The following is a 19,759-nucleotide window of genomic DNA, read 5'->3' as shown; positions in this document are numbered from 1 at the left end:
GCTCATTTCCGACAGGCGGGTAGCACTGACGGAGCTGACGTCATCGCGGATGTGATGACTTCAGTTAAAGTGCAAAAACTTAAAAAAACAAAGGAAATAAATCAGAAATGAATGGGTGCCACTCGGGAATTGTGGCACCCCATTATTTGGACCCCAAAAACTCTGTAAAAAACGAGTAATTCGGGATGGTTGGGAGGTATGCCGATAGCCTACTACCCACCTATAAACCTGTTAGTAAAAAACGGATCCTATTTGCTCTGGTGGGACTACTTGGATGACTTTTTTCTAGCAGCTTTTGAACTTCTAGTGCTGCTTCATCCCTTTGACTGGGTGGGACATCGGGAATTCACCTTAGAGGCTTGGGATAAAGGTAAACGGAATATGGTATCCTATGGTCATAATCCTCTGCACCCAGGATTGATTGCCTTGCCAAGTTGTGCAGGGAAACATGTCCACTGACTGTTTACAGAGGAAAGCAACCGGGCTGCTCTTGAGGAGCTCTGATAGGACTAACCACAGAAGGAATCTCTGGAACCCTAGTTTAACATCCCCCATCTGCCACGATAGGGGCGTCTCCCAGATGAGATCCCCCCTCTGCCCCGGGAGGATTGCTCGCCATGTGTGTCGCAGAAAGGTCCTTGGGATTTCTTGAACCACATCTTTCCACCCCTTGGATTCCTGAAGAAGGGTCGTTAAGGATCTGAAAAATGTACTCCCACAGAAGATTGGGTCTTTCAGTCTCTCTTACACCCGGCTAATGTGTCCATAACTTTAGGGCCAAATAAGGAAGACTCATCAACAGGAGAGTTGACGAAGGAAGACTTGAAGGGGGTCGGCGTAGTCACATAAGCGCATACAGACATGACGTCTCATGACAATGCCTGAAGCAGGATTGGGATTTCTTTAGTGGAGCAAGTCCAACAGCTCAATGTTTGACATGGCCTTGTATGTTAAGCAGTATTCACCTCTGAGTAGATGATATGCCACAGTATAGCTGGAGTTTTTTAGATGGTCAGTACAGGGCATCTGCTTTAGGCCTGTGATTCTTTCAGTAAGACATTTCTGTGGCCTTTCCAGCTGTTGCAGATGCCGTGTGAGGTACATACCAAACGAGGCGCTGTACTCTTACAATGGGTCTAATGAGGGATGAGTACAGTGGGGCAATGACCTCCTTTTTTCTGGATGAAAAGCTCTTAGTGATGAGGTGTGCCACATAGGATTTCCTGACTGTTGTGGCGATGTGGTTATCGAAGATGAGACCACTGTCCACCTGTATCCCCAAGTCTCTCATCACACTTTCGGTGTTTAGTGTACTGCCACCGATGTGGTAATTCATGGGTACATGTTTTTTCCCAAAGGGGATAACTATACATTTCTTGGCATTAAGCTTGAGCCCATGGCTCTGGCATCAAGCATCTGTTTCTGTAAGGCCCTTTTGCAGAATATCCACATCATTTGGGGATTCAATAATGGCTCCCAGTTTGGAGTCATCTGTGAACTTTGTTAGCCAGAGCCCCTTAGTGTTGGCCTGTACTTCAGAGAAGTAGATACCAAACAAGAGCGGTCCCAGGACTGAACTCTGAAGTACTCCACTTGTCTGGAGCTGGACTTAGATTTGGCTACTTTTACCGTCTGGGTTCTGTCAGTAAGCCAGTTGGCAACCCATTGAGTATTGTAGGGATTTATGCCCAGCTTAGTAAGTTTATCTATGATTCCAGAGTGGGGAATGGTGTTGAAGGGCTTGGCGAGGTTCAGATAGGCTGTGTGGATCGCCTTCCCCTCGTCCACAGCTCTGGAGACTGATCGACTTCTTTGAATCAGGTTCAGGAGACAAGATCGGCCCTTCACGAACCCAAACTGGGTGGGATCCAGTGTTTGAAGGTTGCCAATATCTTTGCCACTCTTGTTTGGCATCTCCTTCTCTGAAGTACAGGCCAACACAAAGGGACTCTGGCTAACAAAGTTCACACATGACTGCAAACTGGGAGCCATTATTGAATCCCCAAATTATGTGGATATTCTACAAAAGGGCCTTACAGAAACAGATGCCTGGTACCAGAGCCATGGGCTCAAGCTTAATGCAAGGAAATGTATAGTTATCCACTTTGGAAAAAACATGTGCCCATGAATTACCACATAGGTGGCAGTACACTAAACATCGAAAGTGTGATGAGAGACTTAGGGACACAGATGGACAGTGGTCTCACTTTCGATAACCACATCGTCACAACAGTCAGGAAATCCTTCTATGTGGCACACCTCATCACGAAGGGCTTTTCATCCAAAAAAAAAAAAGGAGGTAATTGTCCCACTATACTCATCCCTCATTATAGAGTATAATGCCCAGTTTGGTATGTACCTCACAAGACATCTGCAACAGCTGGAAGGGCTACAGAAATACCTCACTAAAAGAATCACAGGCCTAGAGCAGATGCCATATGCTGATGTCTAAAATAATTCCAGCTATACTCTGTGGCATATCGTCTACTCAGAGGCGATCTCTGCTTAACATACAAGGCCATGTCAAACCCTGAGCTGTTGGGCATGCTCCACTTAAAGAAATCTCTATCCCTCAGAGCCACACACTCCAGGGATCTAAACCTTGTCATCACAATGACCAAAACATGCTGGAGAGATAGGTTCCTGACCCACAGACTCTCCATACTCTGGAATAGACTGCCCATATGTCAAGCAGAGCGCCTCCTTGGCCCTCTTCAAAAGGAACCTTGATGATTGGATGGGAAATTCATCCCAGGGATTATGTTAGTCGCCCTGCTATACAGGGGTCCAGAGAAGTAAATATTGTGGAAAGAAATATCCAGGGAATTGTTATGGCTAGACTTGTACAGGCCCTAGGGCCGATAGCCTAGTACCAACCTATGAGCCTTATTGTGAGGCCTTCTTCTGAATATTACGGCACAACGACAGACTATTCGCCTTTCAGATTTCATATCATTCCGCTCTGACAAACCATGTGATTTGGCAACTTTCTGTGTTGCTATGAGCAATATTTCACATCTGACCTTACTGCGGCGAAGAGCAATAGTTATATTCTGACCTTTTTGTGTGGCTTTCATCAACTCTGAATACTACAGCACAATGTAAGCTGCTCTGGAAACAATGTCTCCATGACGTCACATGCAATTCTGCATTCCGTGTCAATCATAGCAGGTTTGCGTACGGAAACTCCGGCCGAGGCCTGTCAATTACTCAGGCCACGCCCACTCCGGCGCGAACCGCAGGTTGGCTTTCGTAACGACAATATAACCCATTTCCTGAAATAAATTATGTATTCAACTCTTAATTAGTATCGTTATTTATAAAGTATAATTCATCACATTTTGTCCAAAAGGTACCAGTGTTAACAGGGGAAGAGCTAAAACTGGGTCAAACTCACGAACAGTTGAAAGGTAAGAGTAAACATGACATTTATTTGCTGCATTTCGTACCTTGACTTCCACTCTTATCACAGTACTATGTATGACAAACCCAAAACGTTAGGAGACATTAAAAACAGAAAGTGCGCACACTCATGAGTCGGGACGGCCGATTATACCTGCTAGCCAACAAAACTACGCCCAATCACCGCACGGAAACAACCGCAATGTATTTCAACCATGGCACCATATAATGCGCGCAGTCATTTATAAAGCCTTAATTTTTGTCTTACCTGTGTCATTCATATAAAACTACCTAATTAACTTCCTTCATTACCACAATAAAAACCTATAAAGCAAGTACAAAACAGACAAGTTAACTAAACAATCAAGAGAAAACGCAAACCCCTTTGTTTACTTCATCATAATCGTTTTCACAAAGGGGCGGAGTGGCTTTGTATTTGGTTCTCCAATTGGTTGACAGTAAAGGAGGAGGAGGGAGAGCAAGCAAGCTTTTCTTGCCTGCTGCTTGTGTATACTGCCATTTTACGTCGGCGAACTAATAGGGTGTGGAGCTTACTTGATTGTACAGTGTTTTTTCATATCTTTTCAGAATTCTATTTGTGTGACAGATAATCATTGTGAGTATACAGGGAGTAAACGGCTTTGCTCCATTAAAGAGATACGTCATTTTGAATTATTTGTTTTACTGTTGCGTTGTAAGTGCTTGAACGAATATTTCTGCTTACGTCGTGTATTGTCGTTCCACGTTTTAAAACAGACGGCTACTTCTAATTTCGAAAACCTGAGATAACTGTAATGGCAATAATCTGCGTAATTTTTGTGACCTGTCAAACTGTATATTATGGTTAAAGTTGTTTCTCGGGTATAATGTTTTGCTGCTAGCATATTTTAGTCAGAATTAGAATATTTCCGGAAAAATGGTTAAGTATACGTTGTAATTATTAGCCCTTATCCTCCTGTTGGTTTTAGTTTTGTAATAGCTCTAGTATGACTATATCTGCAATTGGGTGGGGGAGTCCGACGGTGAGATTGCGCAGTGGGTGTTGCAACCTTCTAGGTCTTTTTTGTGCGTGCGCCATTTTTTTTTTTTTTTTTAATTTTAGTTAAAATACTCTCGTTTCGCTGTTAATGCGTAGAAGTACGTAATAAGTGATAAGCTGGCGTTGTGGTTAGTAGGCAAGGGCTTTTAGATTTGAGGGAGGTAAATGGCTAACGTTATGGCGGGTGTGCGATACGGCCACGGAGACGCTGGAAAACCAAAATAGCAGCCATTTTGGGTCTTGCAGCAGATACTTTTGTCGGCCATTTTGTTTACGGAGAGCTAGTGTATACTTGAATACGTGAACGTAGTATTAATTCGTTCACATTTTAACTAGGGCTAGTCTTACAGCTAGTAGGTACTATTTTGCAGTGTAGGCAAGTTGTAACGTAAAGGAGTAGAGCTTTTGTTAGTGGGGGCTATAATGCTTGCAACACCAGCTGCGTGTAGGTGTTGTTTTCCAGATTGAAGGTTTTGTTTGTGCAGGTGCGCATTATTTCCAATTACCGCCGAGGCAGGTGTGGTTGTAAAGGTCAGTTTTTGCATTTTTGCGCACCAAATGGTTAAGAACTGATTTCCCGCTCCTGTATTGGGGTTGCAGAAACTGTTTAACGCTAAACGTGCGTTTTCATGCAACTACTTTTTTGGCGACGGGGTGACCATTGGTCCGCGCCTGGTGTAAACACCGTTAGAAAAAAATATATTGGAATAGTGAGGAACACGGATTTGAGACAAAGTTGTGTACCTTTTTACTGATTATTTCAGTGGCTTAGAAAAGTTGAGAACTGGTCCAAATTTAAGGCAATGGCTTGCGCAAGTGTCGTAATGTTCTGACAACAGTTATTGCATTCTAGTGTAGTGTTGGTCGTTATTGAAGTAATACGTCTGAGACTTTTTAACGCGGAATTCCGTCGAGCTCTTGGATCACGCGAGTTGCCGGCAATAGCTTTTATTCAGTAAAGCCACACCCAGACAGGGAAAGCTGGGGGGGGGGGTCGTGTCTTAGAGCATGTTTTTTTTTTCTGCTAACCTGCGTTACAAGTATTCTTCGCGGGCGATATTAGTGTTTTAACCCATCCTATGCACAAATAGTTACTGACAGCGATGTCAGTACACCGCCCACATTTTGATTGAAAGCTACCAAGTCATAGGTAGGAAATAATACGATTTACTGAACGTTTGATCCCCCACTGCAGGTTAAGCAGCAATTTTATTTACCGTTACAGTTTACTCTCTCGTGCTGTGAAAAGTTACATTCAGCCAATGCCGAGAAAAGGGTATGGAAGGGTGTCGGTGCAGCTAAAGCCAAATGCTGTGAAAACGTTCAGTATTTTGCATGATTAACCTGGATGTCCTAAAACTCTTGCTTTCTCACCACCACTGCTCTGGTGTTTTAAGTAGCTGTTTTTATTTGGAGCAGTTGAGTCTGTGCATGTCAGCTTTTGCCCCCCCCCCCATTATTTATGGTTTGTCCAGATTTCTTACTCTAAAAGGTTGAGAGGTGTGAATGCCAATTCCCAATGTGATTGTATGCAGTAATAAATGCATTCAGTTTTTGTATGTAATTTTGTTGTATACATTCGGAGTAATAGAATATATGTTCATTGTTTTCTACACATGTACTGATCAAGTACTTTATAAGTTGTCATTGTGTAAGCAGTTCTTGGATGGTGGCAGGTAGGCAGACAATTGCCCATACATAATATTAACTGTTGCTTTAGTTTGAGACTAATAACCATTTACTTTTTATGAGGTTGCTCTTCCCTCCCCCTTGTTATCGGTATGAAAGCTGTTTAGTGAAATAAACAGATGTTCCAAACCTCCTCAATTGACCAGATTTTCGCAGAATATCCATATTTCTGTTCATTACATTTATGATTTTCTGGCAAATTGATAATTGGAAGTCACAAAATACACATTTGAGTGTCTGATTTCATATCTTTCAGAAAATCTATACTAATTTAAAACTTGTAGCAAATTCTAATTACATGACATGGAATTAGTGTGCATTCCGTGGCAAAACGCAATTGTTGCCCTCCGGCATGTCAATCAATGTGGCCATAAAATGATCCCTGTTGGGAATCTGGAAATAACTGAAATCGAAACATTTAGAAATTTTAAGTCATCGAAAAAAATTTGGAAATTGTGCTGTGCTGAAGTTTTATTCTTATGAAATAAAATATTTGGGAGAATTATAGATGCCAACACGGAGATAAATTTTAAACAATAGATGAAACTGAGAATATAAACAAATGAGGTAAGATATCTGGAATAATAACATGGGGAAGAGTAAGATGTGAAAAAGCAAAAATAATGAAGGGCTGTTTCTCCATTTAAACAGCATTTAAGATATCCCAGAGACATAGAAAAAGGCAGTATTCGCGATAATGCAAAAGAATGGGAAGAACTCCGGCTGGACATATTTCTGTATCAAATTGTGTTTACAAGGTGTTAGAGACACTTATTGGAAAACAGACTAGCAAGAATTTGTGTGACTTTCAGGCTGCAAATAAAGTAACAAGAATGATAGAAAATCAGTGGCTTAATTGAGATAAGCAGACAATTTCAATCAAAAGGTAGGTGGTGTACTAACATCGCTGTCACAGGTGGGGTTTAGGTGTGGCTTACTACTGCGCATCAGGTGGGTAGAGTTAGCATGTTACTGGTTTTATAGTAAGTGTGCAAGAGGTGTGGAACGGGTTTGCTTTGTGTAGACTTTGATGTCTCACTTGTTTGTATATCCATTTCTGTTCCTGTAGATGCATAAATCAAGGAGGACACCATCTTCAGAATGGGAGGACAAGGACAGTTTAGATGGCCTGAAGTGTACTCGGAAGCGAAAGAGACGATCCCACAGTAGCAGGAGGGAGAATAAGCGCAGAATGCATTGTGACAATGTTTCCGACAGGTAAGACACTTACTGTTGAATGTTTAATAATTCTGCATCTTGTGTAAGAGTTAAAAACTTGGGAGTATCATCTTGAGGAATTTTTGCTACGTATACTAAAGACTCTTGTGTATGGTGCACTTTGCCGCCTTGGCTATTTTTCATGCTCCGTTCTGAACACAGTTCTGATGCACTTTTGACAACTCTGGTGTCCTTTCACTGTGTATTGATGAGTTTTTTGTGGGGGTTCTTTCGCAATGGTATAACATGGTACCAGTAAGTCTGCAGTCTTTCCATTTGTAACCAGACAGGTGTGTTCTTTAAGCCGCATCTAATGTCCCTGGTCCTTCAAACTCCACTGGTCTTAAAATATGACTGGGTCATGTATTCTTTGGTGTAATTTTGTACGTGTCTTTTTACAAGAGTGTGGTGTCCATTGGGTTGATATTTAAGGAGACTTGAACAAAGGGAGAACTCCTAGATGTCTGTTCTCAGCCTCCATTCTTTAAAATGTGTAGTATTTTATATATTGTCTGGATTACATTAGCCAGTAAAAGTTAAATATATATATATATATATATCTTGTGTTTAATAAAATTTTATACAACGTGGGGGCACATCCCCCGAGCTTGTAGCAAATGCCCTCACCATTTCACAATCTGGTGGGGACATGCCCCATGTTGGTGCGCTTGTTTTCCTGTGTGGAATATGTTTGGGTAACGGTGCTTCTTATTGGCAAATCTCAAAATAGGTGACTGCTTTAGCTGTAATGCTTCACACTTTATTTGTGTGCAAAATAAGTAGCCTCACCAGCGACCTTGACAATGTCAAACTAAATGCTGATGCTTATTTCATTTATTTGCACGTGCTCTTAAAAGATTTCTTGACAATGCTGACAAGTTGCTGGTATCCCCTTTGTCAAATTTTTCTCAAGGTATGGCAGTAACAGTGGTTAAACTGTGGTATGCTCAGAACTGGTGCAAAACTGTGGTTTGCTCAGAACTGGTGCAAAAGTTATGTAACTGTTGCTGGTGCTGTTTAAAAATATGGTTTTGTATTACAACATTATCCTGCCAGATATGCAGACTGCCCAAAACTCCACCCACTCTAAGCATAACATTTAAAGGGCTTTGAATAAACATCAGACAATCGGCTGCAAACTGAATATACAAGGCATTGCAGTTAATTCAATAAAACCCTTTTCACCCTTATTTCCTGGTTACCAGCATTATGACATCAGTCCAAAGCTTTGTATTTTATTACCTATTCAACCAACACAAAAAATACTGCACTTATAAAAATCAGTAAACTATTATACTTAAAATTACAATTCTTTAAAGGGTGAGTGGTGTGAACACACACAGCCTATCTGCCCTAGGGCATTTATAAGCCTAGCCAGAATGCGTTTGGCTTTCGCCACCCATGTTAAATTTATTTTGCTATGCCCTTTTTCGAGGTTAGTATACTGTACCTCTCTGGGTAAACCTACAATCTCCCATCCACTCATCAGGATTCCTCTTGAAGAGAGTCAATTAGGGACTCTGCCTAACCTGGACTGGGATTTTATTCCAGAGTGAATGGAGCCTCTGGGTTATGAATCTGTCTCTCCAGCATGTCCTATTTATTTCAGTGCTGAGGTTCAAGTCTCTCCAGCGTGTAGCTCGATGGTATTTGGATTTTCTGAGGTGCAGCATGTCCATTAATTCCGGGTTGGACATGGCTTTATACGTCAGGCACAGATCGCCTCTGAACAGGAAGTATGCCACTGAGTAGAGCTGGAGTTTCTTCGGGCAGCATATGGCATCTGTTTGAGCCCTTTGATCCTCTTGGTGAGGTACTTTTGGGGTCTTCCCTGTTGCTGCAGGTGTCTGGTAAGGTACATCCCAAAGGGGGCATTGTACTCAATTATGGGCCTGATGAGGGATGAGTAAAGAGGCACGATGACCTCCCCTGATCTAGATGTGAATCCCTTCATGATTAGGTGGGCTAACCACTTTGGCCACATGGTTGTCAAATGAGAGATTGCCATCAAACTTGGGTCCCCAGGTCCCTAATGACTTCTTCTGTACTTAATTTATTACCACCTATGTGGTAATTTGTGGGCACTTTTTCCCAAAGGGGATGATTATACACTTTTTGGTGTTTAGCTTGAGGCCATGGCTCTGGCACCAATTGTCTGTTTCTGAGGCCCTTTTGTAGGATGCTTGTGTCAGCTGAAGAGTCTGTTATGGCGCCCAGTTTGCAGTCATCTGCAAACTTGGTCAGTCACAGTCCTTCCGTGTTGGCCTGTACCTCTGAGAAATATATACCGAACAAGAGGTCCCAGGACTGAGCCTTGTGAGACGCCGCTTGTAACTGGTTTGGAGTCTGACATGGCTCCAGCAATTCTAACCATGTGGGTTCTGTCCTTGAGCCAGTTTGCAATCCATCTAGTGACATAGGGGTTTATATTTAAGCTGGTGAGCTTATCTATAATGCCCGAATGGGGTATTGTACCGAAGGCTTTTGCGTGGTCCAAGTAGGCTGTGTGGACCCACCTTCCCCTAGTCAATGGCCTTGGTGACTGTTTCAAAGAAATCAACCAGGTTTAAGAGGCAGGATCTGCCCTTAAAGCCGAACTGGGTAGGATCCAGTGTTTGTAGGTCCCCAATATCTTTATTTACGAGGTCCATGATCCTTTCTGTGGCTTTGCAGACCAAGCTAGTCAGGCTTATGGGGCGATGAGGCACCACCTTTATGGAGAGGGACCACTGTTGCTGTACGGCACATCCTGTAGTAAGGCTGAGCTTGAACAGTAGTTTTATGCTTGGGTTTAGCTTTTCTTGGAGTTCAGCAGCCTGACACGCCATCTGGTCCCACTGATGCTGTGTTTTTTGCTTTGGAGAGGGTGGGACGGCTCTCACCTGAGCATCTGAGATGGGGGGCAGCACTCTGCCGGGATACATATTTGCCCTTTTGGTGGGGGGGGGGGTTGCGCTGATGTCTGTGGGTTCGGTGTATTTTTTTGTCATTTTGGAGTAATTCTGAGCATATCTGGGAATTCCAGGTTCCTAACATAACTAAAAGCCTTGTGATTATCCTTGGTGTCCTGTGCAATTTTTCTCTCTAAGCTGGCCTTGGACAATTTTATGAGTGCCCATAGTTTTTTGCTAATACTGATCAGTGGGGCCTTCCTTTTTTGGGATTTTGCTCTATCGTTTAGTAGCTTCCTCCTATTATATAGTTTGTTTATGGCTGGGGTCCACCAGACAGGAAGTCTGCCTTTGGAGGGTTGGGTCTTGGTTTTATTTGGGATTGCATGATCCATGCATTCCTGAAGGTGTTCATAGAATGTGTTTATAAAGGATTCTGCGGTATGGGCCGCATTTTCCACAGGCCCGGGGGCTTTGAAGGATTCCACCTCTGTTTTGAGGAATGTGAAATTTTGCTTTTTAGAAGCTTTTCACTGTGGTTTTCTGGGAAGGGGGTGGGGTCGGGATGTGATTATCCAGTGAGATTAGTTTATGGTCTGATCTTACCAGTGAGGGATACACTTCTGGTCTGGAGCATAGTCCACGTGTTGGTGATCAGGTCCAGTATGTTTTCCCTCTTGGAGTGGTAACAAGTTGTTATAGCATTTGAGTTTATAAATTCTAGGAACCTTTGGGCTAGGGTGTTGGAGCTAGAGTAATGCTCCCAGTCTGTTTGGGTAGTTGCCCAATATAATGGTGTTTGGAGAGACCTTCATATTTTCCAGTGTTCTCAGGAATGCTGAGTGGGGTTCCTGTGTTTGGGAGGGTGGTCTGTAGCAGGCTATAAACTGGAAGGCAGTTTTACCCACTGTTAGTTGCACATGGATAGTCTCTGATGCTTCATGCTGTGCCACCAACCTGGATGTGTGGGTATCTTTGACGAATATTGATACTCCCCCTCCTTTTGTGGTTCGGTCCAAGTTTTAGGGCTGAAAAGCATGGTATGAGGTATAACCTGGTAGTGCTGGGGTGCTCTCGGGAGCCTTGAACTGGGTTTCTGTTACTGCATAGATATCTGTTCTCCATGCTAAGGAGAGTTTCGAGTGCATGCATCTTGAGGTTTAGACTTCTGGCGTTGAGTAGCATTACTCTTAGTTTCTTATCCCTTGTGATACCTATGGAGATGGGTTTGTCTTTTGAGCCTTGCCTAAAAAAGGCACTATGGGAGTAGCAAGAGTCTTTGCCAGTATCCAAAAGCCCAGGGGTGACAGGTGCAAGCCATCCCTAGTGAAGCATCGTGGCTTGTTGAGCATGTCATCCCAGGCTGTCGGGCATTGGATCCCCTTTGAATGACACCAATACTTAAGCCAATTGTTGTAATTGATCATCTTGTCTTCATGTTGTGGCATCATTCTTGGTGAGGGTAAGATGCTACTCAAGGTCAGGGTCATACCGGCCTGGGCTACATGCTCAGAGCTCTTCTATGTCTCTTTTCATGTAGTCCAGGGAGGTATGTCTCGGGTCATTCACACCAGCATGGACAATGACTGAGTCATATGTGTACTTGCCTTGGAGTGACCTGAGTGCTTGTGTTATGTGGTGGATCCTAGCGCCAGACAGGCAGCTCACAGTGACCTTCTCCTTGTTCAGCCTGGTGAGCAGGACGTGTGCCTGACAATAGTCACCTATTACAAGTGTATCAGGTGTGTTTAGCCTTAAGGGCTGTGACTTTTTGGCACACTGGCTTTGAGCTATGTGTTTTGTTTTGGGTTAGCAGTTGCTTGGGTGTCTGCTTTGGGGGTCTCTGCTGCTTAGGCAGATTTTTATTTAGAGCCTCTGAGCATGGTTTTGTGTGTTTGTGTTTGGTTTGTTGTCTGTGAGACTGGAATTGTAGTGAGTGTGGTTTCCTTCTCCTGACTGATTACGCCAGTACTGAGTTGAGAGAGCTTAGCCTCCAGTTTGGCTATATGGTTGCATCTCTCACATTTGTTGGGAGGAGGAGAGGGTTGTCTGTGTACATGAGGCAGTTGTAACATTGCCTCAAGATTCCCAGATTCACCAGCTGGACCGGAGAGGAGATTGACAACTGACCTTTGGACATGCTAGAATAGTATCGGGACTTCCTTTATAATTGAAAAATAAGGGCCAATGGGGAACAAGGTACTCAAGGGGAGTTTGTGAGGGTGTAGTGCACTTAATTTTTTAGAGCTGACTTATATAATTGCTTTAGTGAGCAAGTGCCAGGTAACTTAAATGCAATGTGCTACAGGTAACTTAAATGCAAAAACGACAAACCGTAACTTTCAAGTGAAACAAGTACAGTAAGCAATGCAGATATCACTAGGGATCCACAGAAGTGCTAAAAGGCTGCGTTTTAGACTGAATTAGTGTTTCAGGGAAATGAACAACAAGCATACAAATAAAGCTAGATTCAGCAGGCCTGGATCTAGTCTGTGCTACAGCAAACGAGGTGTACCAATTTCAGTAAGAAACAGTTCAAATATGCAGGCACTATAAGCTTTAACCAGAAATTCCCAGCTCAGAAGGACAGAGTCCAGCCTCTCCTCCCACAAGAGTGCAGAACACGAATCCTCTTAATGTAAAATAACTGGCCTCAAGCCCAAGTGATTAAACCAGAATTAATACACTTTTAGAATAACAGACACTGAGCTCTCAATTAGTAGTTCCCAACTTAGAAGGATGTAAGCTACCTGTTCTGCCACTACAGTGCAGACCACAAACATCCTAATTACTGCACCAAATCCTAGTAAGATAGGGGTGCAGGGGTTATGGTTCAGGTTTTGGCATTTTAAGTAAGTCACTGTTGGTAAGATAGGGGTGCAGGGGTTATGGTTTTGGCTTAAGTAATTCACTGTTGCCGTTTAGTGTTTTTCATCCTCCCGGAAACCTTGGTGGTGTAATGTTCCGATACAAAGCAGTGTTTCATACTAACTGTAGGTTAGGAATTACATTGCAAAGTGTGTCACTGTAAATTACTTCATGTTAATATGTGCAACAATGAATTTTCACTTTTAGTGGATAATCTGCATGATTTGTCACTCGGCCCAGTTTTCCATGCAACATCACACGGGCTCTGTCAGTCATGTAGGCCATGCCCATTCCTGCATAAAAACCGCAGTGGGGTAAATGTCTAATACAAATTCTAGAATTGACAGTAGGCTACCTCTGTGAGGTCATTGGGGGGGGGTAGATTGAAGTGTGGGTAGAAAAAGAACTTGATGCAGGCTTGCATTTGCATACCAGTGACCTGGAGTAGATATACGTTCTTAGATAGGTACTAGGCTATCGGCCCAAGGGCCTACGTAAGCCTAGCCAACAAGGTTCCCTGGCTTACGCCACCCAAGAAAGCTATTTCCCTATGTCTCTGTCAAGCAGACACAAGTGATCCCCAGCGTGTATTTCCTATCCCATCCACTCAAGATTTTTCTTGAGTGCTAATGAACTCTCCATAGATGAGTAGCCTGTTCCAGGGTATGGAAAGTCTCTGGGGCAGGAATTTATCTACAGCATGTCCTATTTATTGTGGTGACTAGGTTTAGGTCCCTAGAGCGTGTAGCTCGGAGGGATTGGGATTTCTTTAGGTGTAGCATGTCCATCAGCTCTGGGTTTGACATAGCTTTATATGTTAGGCAGAGATCACCTCTGAGTAGGCGATATTTTGAGGCAGTCAGTGTGGGGCATTTGTTTTGAGGCCAGTAATCCTTTGTGAGTTACTTCTGGGGCCTTTCTAGCTGCTGCAGATATCTTTTGCGGTACATTCCAAAAGGGGTGTTTTTAATGGGTCTGAGTTTGAGTAGAGGGGAACAGGCCCCCCCCCCCCCAGATGACAATCCTTTATGAGGTGTGCCACATAGGACTACATCCTGACTACTGTCCACCTGGGTCCCAAGGTCTCATCACACATTCGTTAAAGTAGATTGCTGCCTATGTGGTAGTTCATGGGTACAGATAGCCTATCTGCCCAAGGGCATTTATAAGCCTAGCCCATAGTTATGTGGCTTTCGCCACCCCTTTAGTTTGAATAAAAACTATGCCTATCATTTTGCTGTGCCTCTGTCAAGCAGTGACACTGAAGTAATCCCTGGGGTATATCTGCAGTCTCCCATCCATTGGTCAAGATTCCTCTTGAACAAGGCCAGAGAGGTGCTCTGCCTCACATGTACCGGGATTTTGTTCCACAGCATAGGGAGTCTCTGGGTGATGAATCTGTCCCTCCAGCACGTTCTATTTATAACAGTGTCAAGGTTTGTCTCCCGCCCTTGTGGTTCTGAGGGATCTAGATTTTTTTGAGGTGAAGCATATTCATCAAATCTGGGTTTGACATGGCCTTGTATGTCAGGCACAGGTCACCTCTGAGCAAGCGGTATGAGACTGAATAGTGCTGGAGTTCTTTCAGTCAGGCAGCATAAGACATATTTTGAGACCCTTTATCCTTTTGGTGAGGAACTTTTGGGGCCTTTCAAGCTGCAGCAGGTGTCTGGGTCAGATACATTCCGAACGGGGCATTGTACTCCATCATAGGTCTAATGAGTGATGAGTACAGGGGGACGATGACCTCCCTTGATCTAGATGTGAATCCCTTCATGATCAGGTGGGCGATATAGAAGGTTTTCCTAACAACTTTAGCAACATGAGTGTCAAACGAAAGGCTACTGTCAACCTGGGTCCCCAGATCCCTGATGACTTTTTCTGTGCTCAGTGGATTGCCACCTATATGGTAGCTAGGGGTAACCTTGTTTTTCCCGAAGGGTATGACTATGCATTTTTTTGGCATTTAACTTCAGGCCATGGCTCTGGCACCAGTTATCCGTTTCTGCGAGGCCCTTCTGGAGGATGTGTCAGATGTGTTTTCGACTATGGCGCCCAGTTTGCAGTCATCTGCGAAAGTCAGCCATAACCCTCCTGTGTTTGCTTCTACTTCAGAAAAGTAGATGCCTAAAAGAGTGGACCCAGGACTGAGCCCTGTGGGACACCACTTGTGACTGGCTTTGAGTCTGACATGGCTCCAGCAACTCTGACCCTGTGGGTTCTGTCACTTAGCCAGTTTGCAACCCATCTTGTGATTTACCAAAGGGGGTGACACTGCAGTTTTTGGCATTGAGCTTGAGGCCATGCACACCAGGCATCTGTCTCAGCGAGGCCCTTCTGTAGGATGTCCACATCATTTGGGGACTTGACTATTTCTCCTTGTTTGCAGTCATCTGCAAACGTAGTTACCAGAGGCCTTCTGTGTTAGCCTGTACTTCAGAGAAGTAGATACCTAGGTCAGATTTGGAGTCTGCGACTTGCAGTGTGGGTTTGATCAGTGAGCCAGTTGGCAGCCTATCTTGTGACTTAGGGGGTTATACCTAGCTTAGTGAGTTCAGCTATAATTCCAGATTGGGGGATGGTGTCAAAAGCCTTGGCTAGGTCAAGATAGGCTGTAATAACAACCTTGCCCTCTTCTATGGCTTTGGCGACTGCCTCAAAGAAGTCCGGTTCAGGAGGCATTATCTGGGTTTTACAAACCCGAAATGGGTGGGTTCCAGAGTTTGGATGTCTGTATTAAATTAAATTTAAAATCTCATCTCAAAATAATATGCACTAGTAGCCCACAAGATAAGTGTTTGAGTTAACTTTCACTTCAAGTACTGTACTGAAAATACATACATTTTCCCTGTAAATGTTTCCTACACAGTTTGGGGTGGGACTACCTGTGCTGCTGTCTCCGGCTGTTAGGACTGTTATGGACATTGGAATGCCTATGTTTTGAGCATTGTTGTCTGACATGCACACAAACTCCCCCGGCATGCTTTATCTACCACTGTATTTGGAGCAGTATGTGAGATGGGCCAGACTCCGTGGTTTGCCAGATAGGCCGCTTGCTTTATCCCTGGTAAAGTGAGCTGCCTGTAGTATGATTACTCCTCCCTGCACTTTTCATCTGTTCAGGGAACTGTCATAGTGATTGGATTTAGTATGGGGTATCTTGCTGGCAAGTGTGATCCTGGTTGGGAGACTTAATGGACAGCAGGATGGCCTGTTTTTGGGGGGGGTTCTAGTATTTGTCATGCATTTTGGAGGGAGGGGGTCTGGTATTTGGGAAGAGAACCTCTTTAAAAGCATGATCATCACTTCCCTTCCAGGATACAGAGAAGCTGATGATGCCATGTGTGGTGTTGGTGTGGCATACTAGCCTGTCCAAGATGCGAATGTTGGTGAAACCCAAGTTCCACTCCAATTTTTAAAAGTGGAATCGCCTGACTATAAGGATCCTTTGCACTGTTTGCACATTGTCTTGTTGCTGATTATTTGATAGTGTAGTACATGAGGATATTGTGAGACTTGTACTGGGGAAGCTCCTTTTATCATATGTTAAAAGGAGAACCGCACCCACAGACTTTAATAAAACATGTTTTATTTTATCATGGTTCTCTGGTTAGGCATTTCCTACATTTTAACTCCAGGACTATTTACATATTTTTAAATATTGTATAATTTGAGTCTGACCACATGGGGTCTGGCATCTTGATGCAGTGTCCCATAATGCACTGCTTAGCTCGAGCAATTGGCATGTATGCCTATTTCTTCCCGAAGCTGCTGTCACTGCATTAAGTTTACATGCATTCGTAAAACAGTGCAAATGCCACAGAACAGACTTTCAAAAAGTGCTTTTTACTGCTGCTGCTTTTTAGAATGGCTAGACTGCAGTGCTTTGTGAAGCATTGAGGTGTCTAACATCCCTAGCAGCTGTCAGTGTGCTAAGGGTAATTGAGCTGGTACCACCTGTGGTATGACGGGACATGAGTCCCAAGTCTCCTGCTGTGGGCTGTTTCCCTTTCTGTATGGGTAAGGAAAGGATCAGGCAGCTGTCACCACCCAGCATGGGTGGGCTTTTAAGAAGGTTGTGGAAATGTCAGTTTGGGAAAGGACCTGGCCGGAAAACTACCTGTATATGTGTTTATGACCTCAATGAATTGGAGGCTGTAGCAAGCTTTGACAGGACAATTTGAAAGTGAAACCACCACAGTACAGTAAAGTACTGTTCTAGTGGAGAAAAATATTTTACCCGCTATAGTCCTGGCGGAGACAGTAAACTGAGAAAAGAGAGTCTGAGCATTTAATAACAAAATCCCATTGTTTTCCTTGGTAATAATGGATGATACTGCTACAGGGTCTTCTCTGATCTGAAATTGTATGTGTGGCACCTATTTGCATAAAATCTGCATAATATAGCAGTTTATTTTGTTTCCAGAGGGATTGTGAAAAAAAGTGTTAGGCTTCGTGAACCATAGCATTATAAAAGTATTGATACCACTGGTACATACTGGTATGTAGTTGGGTTTTCTTCAGTGAACAAATTTCAAATTTATGTATAATTGAAGAGAATTTAGAAAATTATTAGAATGTAATTTACGTAGCTAAATGGTAGCTTAGATGCGTTGTGTCTTGCAGAATTGTTTGCATTACTTCTGGGTAGTTTCTACTCAGAAGTCTTGTATTCTTTGCTTTTTGCTGCCAGACCTGCTCAATTGTGTTTTATTTCCTGGCACTCGGCAATTTTATTCTGGTCTAATTTTTCTGCCATTGTTAGGTTTACCACACAAGTTGTGTGGCCAAAACTTTTGTTGTAAGGTGGTACATTTCCCTGGAGCCTTATCTGGGAATGGGCTGATGGGGGCAGGGGGGTGCTATTTGCCTCATGAGCGCAAAGTCTTTCTTTTTCTCCATGTTATTAAAGTGGCCCTTTGTGGCAGTTAGCAAGTTAGCATCTGTCAATCCTTATTCTGTGGCCATGCCAGTTGTCAGTGGATTGTCTCAATGGATTTTGTCTTGGGGGTGACTAGGCTGTCAGATCTCTGGATGGCTTTACTCTCTGTAGGTCTAATCTACTCCTGAGATAAGTACACAGCGTTTTGCTAGCTTGACAGTATTTTCCTAAAACTGAACTGCCAGATCGTTTTCTTGAGGGGGTGAATTACTTCTAAAAAGATGTGTGAAGTGTAATTTGCTGTGTTCAAACACACTATCCCTGGTTGTGTTCTACAGAATGAACCGGCACGTCACCTGTGTTCAGTGACATCCTCGCCTCAGGCTTTGTCCCTACCGAATGGTGCACTGCTATAGTTCTTCTTCTCCAGAAAGGAGGAGCACCTACTGGGGAACTATCGCCCCATTAGCCTGACTAATCTGATACAAAGCTATGGCCCTAATAAATATATAGGGAATCCCCAATCTCTGGATCCCACCCAGTTTGGTTTTGTGAAGGGTAGATTGTGTCTGCTCAACTTGGTCAACTTGAGTCAAGTCACCAGAGCTATGGGTGAAGGCTTGGTGGTTCATAGAGCCTACCTTTATCTGGCCAAGGCTTTTGATACCGTTCCTCACTTGGGATTCCTATAAAAACTCACTAAGCTTGTCATCGACCCCTAGGTTGGTTGCAAACTGGCTCATAGAACTCACGGTGTGAAAGTAGCTGACTCGTCAGACTGCTGAGGGAATCCCACAGGGTTTGGTCCTGGTCATTTTCTGTTTGGTATGTACTTCTCTGTAGTCCGGGCCAACATGAAGGAACTGACAGTCTGCAAACAATTGCAAGTTGCTGCTGTCCACTCCCAAAGTGATGTTGGCATCCTACAGAATGGCCTCACTGAACAGCGACTGGTGTCAGAACCATGGCCTTAAGTTCAATGCCAAAAAGTGTAGTCACCCTCTTTGGGAAAAATCTGTCCCTTGAATTACCACATTGATGGTAGTCCACTGAACACTAGACTTTATAAGAGATCTGTGAACTATCTGTTTAGATCACCACATTGCCACTGTGGTCAAAGTCCTATCTCATTAAGGGTTTTGCATCCAGGAAGAAAGGTCATTGTCTCCTCTACTCTTCCCTCATTAGGCCAATCGTAGGGTACAATGCCCCTTTTGGCATGTACCTCACTAGGCACCTGCAACAACTGGAGAGGCAGCAAAAAATACCACAGTGGATCCTAGGCCTTGACACTTGTCCTATATGGACAGACTCACTCCCAACTATTGTCTCATCACCTACTTAGAGGTGATCTCTGCTGGACTTGCAAAGCCATGTCTAACCCAGCTCTGTTAGAAGTACTACAGCTAAAGAAATCCCAATCCCTTTGCGCCACATGCTCCAGAGACCTCAGCCTCATTACCACAATTAACAGAACATGCCGGAGAGGGACAGGTTCATAACCCAGAGACTGCCCATACTAGGGAACAGACTTCCCATACATGTCAAGCGGAGCACCTGACTGACCTGTTCAAGAGAAGTCTTTAAGTGGAGTGGATGGGAAACAGAAAATTCACCCTGTGGATAACACCAGTGGCTCTACTAAACAGAGGCACTGGGAGCTAAGGTCAGGTGGCACTATGCCAGGGTAATCCTATGGCTAGGCATGTAAAGACCCCAGGGCCATTAGTCTAGTACATAGGTCAGCACTCATTGGTGTCTAGCACCTTT

At 43.7% G+C, this 19,759-nt stretch overlaps 2 protein-coding genes across 4 annotated transcripts in view; one reads left to right on the top strand and one right to left on the bottom strand.

Moving 5' to 3' along the window:
- LOC122799714 (mucin-3A-like) overlaps nt 1-3,833 on the bottom strand; it is a 354,130-nt gene extending 350,297 nt beyond the window's left edge. Inside the window, exon 1 of the mRNA XM_044068953.1 lies at nt 3,671-3,833. The gene's annotated coding sequence lies outside the window, so the exon portion shown is untranslated. The remainder of the gene's footprint in view (nt 1-3,670) is intronic.
- The window catches only part of LOC122799716 (dual specificity protein kinase CLK4-like), a 37,238-nt gene continuing 20,776 nt past the window's right edge, over nt 3,298-19,759 (top strand). Inside the window, exons 1-2 of one of the 3 annotated variants that reach the window (XM_044068958.1) lie at nt 3,298-3,410; nt 7,200-7,348. In XM_044068958.1, coding sequence (XP_043924893.1) covers nt 7,200-7,348 — 149 coding nt within the window. In that variant the 5' untranslated portion in view covers nt 3,298-3,410. Of the gene's footprint in view, nt 3,411-3,913; nt 4,019-7,199; nt 7,349-19,759 lie in introns of those variants that run through there. The other 2 variants (XM_044068957.1, XM_044068960.1) reach the window with 2 other exon arrangements.

Source organism: Protopterus annectens, chromosome 4.part0 (genome assembly GCF_019279795.1).
Source record: "Protopterus annectens isolate FY-2018-M chromosome 4.part0, PAN1.0, whole genome shotgun sequence".
Classification (NCBI taxonomy): Eukaryota; Metazoa; Chordata; order Ceratodontiformes; family Protopteridae; genus Protopterus; species Protopterus annectens.
Note: the sequence above shows the minus strand (reverse complement) of the source record. Positions and strands in the feature narration are given on the sequence as shown.